The sequence below is a fragment of the Triticum urartu genome, chromosome 3A (assembly GCF_056163025.1).
Source record: "Triticum urartu cultivar PI428250 chromosome 3A, HENAU_Tu73, whole genome shotgun sequence".
NCBI lineage: Eukaryota > Viridiplantae > Streptophyta > Magnoliopsida > Poales > Poaceae > Triticum > Triticum urartu.
Genome location: NC_141875.1, coordinates 464,856,870 through 464,866,595, shown reverse-complemented (window position 1 = coordinate 464,866,595; position 9,726 = coordinate 464,856,870). Strand labels below are relative to the sequence as shown.

Below are 9,726 nucleotides of genomic sequence, written 5' to 3'. Positions count from 1 at the left end.
CGGCTTCACAAAGCATTTTCCGTTTTAATACAAACTACATACAGATTTATATAGATTTTAGAGTATAGATTCACCCATTTTGCTTCCTACGTAGTCCGTATAGCAATTTATAAAAAAGACTTTTAGGAATTGAGAGAGTAACAGATAACTCGTCGAACTTTATCACTATATATTGACCTACTGCCCTTAGGCAAACAATAACAAATTCGTAGTACGCCACGCTCCCTACCGGCCGCCGGGAAGATCTGCAACCGGTACGCGGCACCATGCCATCTCTTCTCTTCCGACTTGTGCGAGCCTTGTTGAATTTGGTCAAGGAAACATTGTACCCAGCCGTGAAGCCCGGACGTGGTGTCCCCGTCCTACGCGGTGGCGACGCCGGCTTCAAGAGGCCGGCGGTGCTCACCTGCCCCCGCTACATCATCTCCGTGATCTGTGAATTCGCCATGTTGATCTGCATCACCGGGACGGTGTGCTACTACTTCACCTACGATTTGCCACCTGAGTTCTCCGTCCACTTGACGCCGATCCCGAGCAACAGCAGCGTGGGGGCTCCGGCCGCGACGACGGCCATCCCCCGGGCCTTCGACATCGTCCTGCACGCCAGCAATCGCCGCGCTACGGAGAGGTGCCACCACCACGGGGTGGGAGTGGTGACGTACGGCGGCTACACCGTCGCGTCGGGCCACGCGCCCGACTTCTGTGTGCCGTGGAAGGGGGCGCGCGAGGTGCCGTTCGAGCTGGCGTGGGACTGGGACGACGGCGTTTACCTGCCCGAGCACCTGCGCGGCCGCATCGGGGCGGCGGAGAGAGTCTGCGCCGTGGAGTTCGAGGTCCAGGTGAGGCTCCTCCAGGGAGGCGACGCCAGCTCCAGCACGGGCACGCCGACGTGGATGTGGTGCAAGGCGAGGATCGGTGGGGCGCCTGGCGCCGTCACGCCCTGCACCGTGTTCGCTCCACAGAACTGGTTTTCGCCCCTGGCTTAGCCGCCTCGGTGTCGCCATGTATGAATTTTTGCTTTTCCTGGCGCACAAATGTCCCTCGACGCCAGCCAACCCATGTTTTGCATGACCGATGAGGAAGGACCTGGCTGTTCAGTTTTCGCCCTTTTGATGGCCATTCCTAGGTGATATGCAAGTCTTCTATTTTGATGACAATGATTTTCAATGTAATTTCTCTAGGAAACTAGCCGTGTGATTTCATCTAAAAGAAGTTGTGTGATTTTGGTAAACTGTTGGCGTGGAACTACCTTTTCTCTTTGTGATTGAGCCGAGTTGTGGTGCATAAGAGAATGTTTCAGAGGCATCACGCTGCAAGTTCCATTCAGTCTTGGTAAAAAATAATATTCGCATCGCATCGAATGAGCGTTGATGTAAAATACTTCGGTATGCATGAATAAAAACATAAATCCAGATGATAAGCGTCTCTAGCTTGATTCTGCATCCACCGGAGTTCTTTTTACTGCCAACTGGATCCTCATTCATTCCTATGGTGACCCTCCAGCGTGGCCAATATCTGTGCGATTTTTGGAGCGCACCACATGAAAGTCTCGAGCCCCCGGAGACAGCTGACAATATATGAAGTAATCTGCATTGAAAGAATACTGAATAAGGACAGTTGCTTCGACAATAGTTTGATTGTTAATAGACATGCTAACACCTTTTCGGAAAAAAAAAGACATGCTAACACTTACTTTGTAATGCTTCGCAATACACAGGTCTGGGTGGACTAGCCAAAGGAAGCCACTAATAGTTCCAATAATTGATGCGCAAAACAGTACGACGTTGAATTGAGTGTAGTCCTACAAAAACGAAACAAAAAACTGAGCACACATAGAAGTAGAGCATCAGCTAAACAAACAAAAATATATTTTGAAACCTCAAACAATTCCACATTTTTTTATATGTTTACATATACTGTCAAACAATTCAAAACTTGACAAGAGTACCGGGCAGTGACTTGAGGTAGAAGCTGTAGCCAACATCGCTGGTAGCGAGCTTTGGCAATGCCATCGTATCGCCTTCGTGCTTGTGTGCCCCCGGTGAGTGTGTGTGGAGATCAAGAAAGTTTGCACCTTTGTGATAGTTTGACCAATAGGGTTTTTATTTAATTCCTATAAACTCAATAACAGCCCAAGTCTGGGCCCATGTTTAACAACCTAGGTGTTGCAAGACCGAGACTTAAAACCAAGTCCACTAATTAGAGCCCCAAATCGGTCTAATTATGCAGTAACTTATTTCCATGTAAGTACTTGAGACTCCAATTGGCAATTGGGCAGCTTACCAGGGACGAATGGCAACCGGTGGTGGATCAGATCATTAAGCAACTACCGGGCTGGCAAAGAGGGCTGATTGATAGAAGTGGGAGACTAGTTCTTGTTAATTCTGTTGTTCGCGCGAGACCCACACACCATCTGATGGTTTTAGAGCTCCTAAGTGGGCTCTGGAGGCTGTGGATAAAAGCTGCAGAGCATTTTTTGGGCTGGATCAGAGGAAATTCATGGAGGAAAGTGCCTGGTTGCTTGGAGTAATGTATACCAGCCGAAGTGCTTCGGTGGGCTGGGTGTTCTAGATCTTCAGAAGCAAGCACTGGCTCTTAGGTTCAGATGGGAATGGTTGCACCGTACTGAACCATCCAAACCTTGGTAAGGATCACCGATGATCTCTGACCCTTGCTTGGGGGAACTATTCAACAACTTGGTGCGCTGGAAGGTTGGGAATGGTGCTTCTGTGCGCTTTTGGCAAGATCGATGGATCAACCGGCGATGTGTGGTGGAACTAGCACCGCTGGTTTTTGCTTAAGTTAGCAGTCGATGTGTCAGATCGAGAACAGTGCGAGATGGCATGTGCCTGAACCGTTGGGTGCTCGACATTGCTGGTGGATTGTCTACGGAAGGGCTTGTGCAGTATGTGCATCTTTGGGATGCTGTTGTGACAACTCAATTGTTGCATCAGGAGGAAGATCAGGCTGTATGGAAGTGGAATGGAGATGGGGTGTGCACTGCAGCTTCCACATATCACATGTTATGGGAAGGCTCAGCTCGGTTCTCTTGTGCTAAGCCGCTGTGGAAAAGCTGGGCGACTCTAAACTGTAAGATCTTCATCTAGCTCGCGTTGCAGCACCGCATCTGGAAGTCTGATCGACGGACTAGGAGAGATCTTCAGGATCAGGTGGATGTGTGCCACTTTCGTGACCAGGAGGAAGACAACACCAACCATAAACTCATGCAATGCAGCTTCTCCAGGGAGGTGTGGCATCGTACCCTGCTTAGGGCGCAGCTGGATGAAGTAGCCATGCCGACCTCGATGAATAACTTGGAATCTTGGTGGACTAGGCCCAGAGTCATTTAGCCGAAAGCTAAGCGCGGGGGGTTTGACTCTTTTCTCATGCTCACTTGTTGGTTTCTATGGAAACAATGGAGCGCAAGGGTTTTTGCTAATGTGGGTCTACAACGGAACGTGGAGAACACTACTCAAATCATGGATGAGCCGCATCATTGGAAAAGAGCGAGTGCTTATGGAGTAGTCCACCATAGGTGTAGGAGTAGAGTTTGGGGCGGCTAGCCTTGTAAAACCAAATCTTGTACATTGTTTGCTCTCCTATAAAAATATGGTATGCACTTTGCATACTCTCGAAAAAAAACTTTGCTACCTTCCAAGTATGGCAATGAACATGAATCAGGGGTCTTCGCAAAGAAATAATAGATGATGTTAATTGATGCAAAATTTTAAAATCCAACTCCATATTACAAGATGTGTCCTCGAAATGTTGAGAATAGATGACCAAATGCACAATGGAGAAAAAAAAAAGAACTCCCAAATTAGGCAACCACCAAAGCATGCATCTACTTCTAGTCCGCTGTAGTAGATGCAAAAAAATGAACTTTTATGAAACTTCTAAGGTGCCAAACTGATGCTCTCAAGATTACACGGTTTTTAACTTTTATATGAAACAGTGCCATGCAAAGTGCAGTATAGAAATTCGCATTACAGATAGGAAAGAAACAGGGGACATGTTTTGTAATTATTACAGCTCACAGAACATGTACTTACAGTGGCACTTATCCTGAAGAAATGTGCAACGACGGTAACTCCTAGGCAACTCCAACCGAGGAGACCGGCTTGCGTCCTTACAACAGCAGTGAATAAGAGGAACCCAAAGACCGTGTGAAATGTGTTATACAATCTCAAATCCTGAAATCATACAAAAGAATCAGCTAACCACGTTTACAAATAACTACACATCATTGTACACATATATGCTTAAAGAGCTAGTACCACCCCTCTCTTTGGAAGCTTCTTGTACGCTTTGACAAAAAGAACAAAACTTATTGCGGCCCCAATAAAAGATGCCACTCGGATTGGGTCAAAACGGTTACACGATTCGGTGTATACGTTCCACATGATGTAGCCCCAAAGGTTGAAGATTAGAAACCACCAGAATAAGGTATGGCAACCACCTTGATCATCTGGTCCTAGCTTCCCAACACGGATACTGATAAGAATGTAATTTCGTTATTAAGAAACCATGAGAATTGGCAGAACATCATAGAAAGTTAACGACACTTACGCTGGAACAAGTGAAACGCCACTCGATAAGATGAAGGCTATCCAAGGAACAGCCTTGGCTAACTCTGTGCTCGGAGTGCAAAAACTCTCGATTTCACTGAAAATTTGTATGAAACAGCACATTATAACCAGACATATGCCTTATCGTCCACTACCCATGTCATTTATCCTATATGTCAACAGATCCAACTAGTATTTTCAGGAAAAGAAAGCTTAAAATTGCAATTCTGCAGAAATCCATTCAACAAGAGGAATAAGTCTACATATCGTATAGGCCCCTACATCTACATGTTTTAGTCCGGCAAAAACAAAATTCCACATATTTAAGTTCACGCTAGGGATAGATCACAGCAGTAGCACATCAGACTGCAGATTAAGCCTTACTTACCATGTGCATTTTCTGTTTGGCGCTGGGAAATTGGTGTCCTTGGGGGTGTGTGCGGAGGCGAGGTCTGCCCTTCCCGCAGCATCAGCGTACACAGTCGGGGGAGAAACACATGGAAACTGTACTCCAATGAAGAACAGCAGCAGCAGTACCGCTGGGCGGAGTTTCTCCATCCTCTCGGTGGTTTTCTTGCCTGCATACCATGCAAGAACAGAAAGTGATGAAGTCTGGACCTCCCTTGCTTAATTTCTACATCTCCCTTGCTTGATTTCTACAAGTATGTGGATGAGTTGTAGTTCGGAAGCTAACCTCTGTTGGCACCAGCGCGGCCTGGCGGAGAAGAGGCAGCAGCGACTCGATTCTTGGTTGGCTTCTCCTGCCTCTGGCCTCAGGCTAGAACGACGAACTGGCTAGCTTACCACTCCTATCATTATCTTCTTGCTCTTATCGTCTCTCTTCTCCGCTCACAACGGATGGAATGCCTGGGGCTGGCTTCTGCCTCATTGCTCTGTTCTGGCCATTTGTAGCATTCAAGCCTCCTGCCATGAGGCGTAAGCAGAAAAAGTGGTTTGCCAAGCCACCAAAACTGACTTTTCATTTTGAATGCTGTTCAACCTTGTCAGTCCAAAGTTCTGGCAAGAGTGTAAGGTGGACAGAGATCCTTGTGGCTTTGTTGTAGCCTGTCAGGTGGGGCTTAAGTTAGAATCTCTGAGGAATGGCCCAGTGTCAGCGATTGTGGCTGGTTTTCCATGAGGCGTCGAAGCAAATTGTCATGGCCACAAGAAAGGAGTATCGTCTTGGGTAGCGTGGAGAGGCAGAGCGTCCGGTCAAGCTCCTGATGTAAAAAAGCTGCCCACAGCTGTCCTTTTCCCTCTTTCTCAAAAAAACCAAACTGTCTTTTCCACTTCCATTTTACCGCAGGCCTCCACGTCTACGCAGTCCAGCTGCCTCCATGAATGTGGCACAACCGTGTGTGTCGCCAAGGCAGGCGTTCGTGTTTTGACCTTTTTTCAAACAAAATCAGGATCTGACCCTGTTCAAAAAAAAATCGAGATTTGATCTTTTTCCTACCGCCAGGGTCCCTGGCGTTAGGGTTACACAGCCTACCGTCAGGGACCTTGGCGGTAGGAAACTTATCCACGTCAGCGCGCGGAGACGGCGCCGTCCCCCTCCGTCGCGCCCTACCGCCAGGGGCCCTGGCGGTAGGCTGTGTAAACCTACCGCCGGTGCCCCTGGCGGTAGGGCGCGGGGCAGTTATTTTGCCCGAGACCACGCCCCTTCCCTTCTTCCCACCCCTTCCCTCCCCCAAGTCGGCAGTTCTTCCCTTTTCTCCCCCAAGTCGTGCCCCCCTCTCTCTCTCTCATCTCCTCCACTCTCCCCCTCCGATCTTCACCGTTTCTTCACCGTTTTGGCGGATCGAGATAGCCCCCAAGAGAGAACCGTGTTATTTGCTTCCGATTCAACGCATTATTTGCTTCAAATCCCTCATGTTTTTAACTTAGATTGGATTTTTTCACCTAAGATTGATTGTAGTTGTAGTTCTTAGTTCTTTAGTAAGTAATGGTATTGGATATGAACTCTAATCAATAGTTCATATGTTAGTGTGAAGATGAACCCTAGTTCATAATTTTTTTTGTTAAAAAAATTATGATGTAATGTTCATATGAGGATGAACCCTAGTTTGATGATGCATGTTGATATGATGATATGATCTAGTGTGAAGATGAACCCTAGTTTGATGATGCATGTTGATATGATGATATGAAGATGCTGTTTGGAAAATTTTATTTAAAAATATGAAGATATGAAGATGTTGTAGATATGTTGGAGGTTTTTTTTGATATGATGCATGTTGATATGATTTGATCCATCATGTGTAGTAGATGTTGTTGGAGGAATATGCTTAAAATTTTATTTTGATATGATTTGAGTTCATTGTTTGTTTATGTATGCTTATGCTTATGGTGCTTTTGTTTATGAAACTCTATTAAGGCGGCCACCTCTTGCGGACAACATCGGCCAACGGTACTCCATGCTGGACTGGGCATTCGACAAGGGTCATCGTGCCCGTTGCATAGAGAACGGAGATGTAAGTGATATGAATGAAATATTGATCAAAGTTTTCGGATTGATGAAAATGATTTCCTAACTTTTGGCGTTCACTGTTTGACAGATGTTCCAGCCACTGCGCATGAGGGGTCACGGGGTTCATGGGCATATGGACTACGACAAGCGCTACACGCCGTTCTTCAAGAAAGCCCGTCTATTGGGTTTCGTGTTGCAGTTCAAGCGTCAGCCGCCGACGCTTGTCCACGCGACTCTCACAGCTCTGATTGACCGGTGGCGACCGGAGACCCATTCTTTCCATCTGCCATGCGGGGAGATGACGGTGACCCTAGAGGACTGGGGGATGATTACTGCCATGCCGATCGAGGGTCATGCACTCACCGGTCGAGTGGAGAGGGCCAACTGGTAGGAGAGGGTCACCACCCTCATCGGCGACTGCCCCGGGTCCAAGAGTAACCGTACATCCGGTGTGCCGTTGATCTGGCTCTCGGAGCACCGGAAGACATGCCCCCAAGGCGCAGATGAGGCGACTGTGGAGTTGTACGCGAGGGCCTATCTGTGGTATATTCTCTCGGAGGTCGTGTTTCTAGACAGCTCCAGGAACTCTGCCAACTGGGCGTATCTATTCTTCCTAGCGGACTGGGATGCAGGGTACAGTTGGGGGACCGCATCTCTCGCCTACCTATACCGTTCAGTAAGAGAGTGTCTAATTGCCTACCTACCTACGAAAGTGTGTCCATGACATTTTCTTATATCTGATCCTCATTTGATGTTTTACAGCTTGATGACGCAACGCAGAGGACGGGAGACAAGTCCAATATGGGTGGCTTTGTCTGGGCCTTCTCCATTTGGATGTGGGAGCGGCTGTCGGTGGGGCGTCCGGAGAAGTTGTGAAGACGCCCATGGGAAGACTATGGCGAAGACGGCGACGAGACTCGAAACCCCACCGTAGCTTACAAGTGGGACGTTGTCAAACTCTACACGGGCCTAAACAAGACTTCGTACAAGACCTACACCAATGAGTTGGACGTTTTGACGCATACGCGGGTATATGAACTCGCCCAACACCTTTCTCTTTGATTCCACTTTTGACCGAGAGTGCGAACTTACCAAGGTATATGTAATAGGTAAACTGGTGGCCGTATCGACAAGACCGAGAGTGGAACTTTGATCTGAACATGATGTGCGATGCGGACCGTGGTCTCTGGTGGTGCATCGTGCCCATGATCTATGTGTACACCGTCAAGTGGCACTTACCACAACGCGTGGCCACGCAGTTTGGGATTTATCAGCATACCCCACCGGGCCAGCCCACCGATACCGGCGGCCACGCGCTCCACCTGTGAGCTCTTTGTTCTCCGTGCCCATGATTTCATTACGATTATCATGTTTCTTGTTGCTTATGATGATCTTATTGCGCTTATGATGATTCTTGTTGCTTATGCCTTGCAGGATGAGCCGGCAGAAGAATCAGTCGATCACAGACTGGGGAGAGGAGCATAAAACTCATGTGACGGAGTGGAACCGACGGAGGTTCCGTAAAGATGGGGAGAGGAGAGTGACTGACTGGGATGCTTAGCTGGGCCGACACATGAGGTGGTACGATGATGGCCAGAAGCACCGTCTTCGTCTCAGGCCTCGGTGGATGGCGGAAGACATCGCGGAGCTGGAGAGGGATGACCCCGATGAACAGGCATACCAGACCAGCATCAGAGACATGCACAGTGGATTTAGGGAGCTTGCACCCCTCATCAACAGAGTGGTAAGTTCGAACCGACGGTTGTATTTAAAATATTTTATTCGTCATCATGACTGACTTATGCCATTGCAGTCCGGTGAGCTGAACAGATGCATCTTTGAAGCCTCAGATGCACTAGGTGATCTTCCCGGGAGCGTACAATCTGAGACCAGAGTGAGGGGGACGATGAAGGTACAATTTTAGCCTCCTCGGAACAGATGCATCTTGTTCACTTGCAATGAGTCGATCTGATACTTATTATGACCTTGTTTCATTGTGACTGCAGAAGTTCGTGCAGCGTTGTCGCAAGCTGGTAGGGTTGCTTGGGTGTGCTGGAGCTGGGTCAGTTAAAGCTTATCAGCCTGTAGCCACACAGGGTCTCATTGGCTCATCGAGCCATGCTCCCTCGTCGTCTAGGTTGGTTGGGGAGGAGGAGGAGGAAGAGGATGGGGATGAGGAGGCCACACATGAAGAAGGGGAGGAGGAGGAGGATGAGAGCAACGGGGAGGAGGAGTACGATGAAGATTATGGACCTACACCAACTCAAACATCTCAAACATCTCAGCTACTGAAGAGGAATCCGAAGAAGAAGGATTTGCTGAATCCGGACCCTTTCCAGAGACCGGTTCCTCAACGGCCCAAGAAGAAGACCGAAGAGACTCGTTCAAAGAGTAACGAGGACCGTACCTCCAAGAGGGGAAGGAGCAACTGATTATGCTCTTCAATAGTTGACTCTTTTAGTTTGGTTGAATTTGTCTAGTGGTTATGAAACTACGTGGAACTATGTGTTTGCTATTTGTGGATCTATGTGTTTGCTACTACGTGGAACTCCGTTGAAGTTCGTTTGAAATGTTATATGCACATGTTATCTAATGTGGATCTATGTGATGCCCAAGTTTAATTGTTTAAAATCTGTGATATTGTTGTCATATTTGTAAAACTTGCTGTGATATTGCTGTCATATTGCA

General features: G+C 47.8%; 4 protein-coding genes across 4 annotated transcripts; 3 read left to right on the top strand and 1 right to left on the bottom strand.

Moving 5' to 3' along the window:
• Window positions 1-217: 217 nt before the first annotated feature.
• LOC125544401 (uncharacterized) lies at window positions 218-1,231 on the top strand. The gene has a single exon (XM_048708081.2). It carries the CDS (start codon window positions 267-269, stop codon window positions 984-986), a length of 720 nt encoding a protein of 239 aa, XP_048564038.1. The 5' UTR covers window positions 218-266; the 3' UTR covers window positions 987-1,231.
• A 98-nt stretch (window positions 1,232-1,329) lies between these two features.
• On the bottom strand, window positions 1,330-5,511 carry LOC125544400 (uncharacterized). Its single transcript, XM_048708079.2, has 7 exons — window positions 5,263-5,511; window positions 4,957-5,146; window positions 4,570-4,665; window positions 4,278-4,494; window positions 4,053-4,193; window positions 1,694-1,801; window positions 1,330-1,587 (listed from the first exon to the last, which is right to left on the bottom strand). The coding sequence occupies exons 2-7, from the start codon at window positions 5,124-5,126 to the stop codon at window positions 1,477-1,479; spliced, it is 843 nt and encodes a 280-aa protein (XP_048564036.1). The 5' UTR covers window positions 5,127-5,146; window positions 5,263-5,511; the 3' UTR covers window positions 1,330-1,476.
• A 1,474-nt stretch (window positions 5,512-6,985) lies between these two features.
• LOC147980096 (serine/threonine-protein phosphatase 7 long form homolog) lies at window positions 6,986-8,599 on the top strand. The gene is made up of 6 exons (XM_087515472.1): window positions 6,986-7,042; window positions 7,127-7,408; window positions 7,514-7,714; window positions 7,801-7,890; window positions 8,148-8,362; window positions 8,473-8,599. Exons 1-6 carry the CDS (start codon window positions 6,986-6,988, stop codon window positions 8,597-8,599), a joined length of 972 nt encoding a protein of 323 aa, XP_087371598.1.
• Window positions 8,600-8,611: 12 nt separating this feature from the next.
• On the top strand, window positions 8,612-9,470 carry LOC147980095 (uncharacterized). The gene is made up of 3 exons (XM_087515471.1): window positions 8,612-8,782; window positions 8,852-8,950; window positions 9,045-9,470. The coding sequence occupies exons 1-3, from the start codon at window positions 8,612-8,614 to the stop codon at window positions 9,468-9,470; spliced, it is 696 nt and encodes a 231-aa protein (XP_087371597.1).
• Window positions 9,471-9,726: the final 256 nt, after the last annotated feature.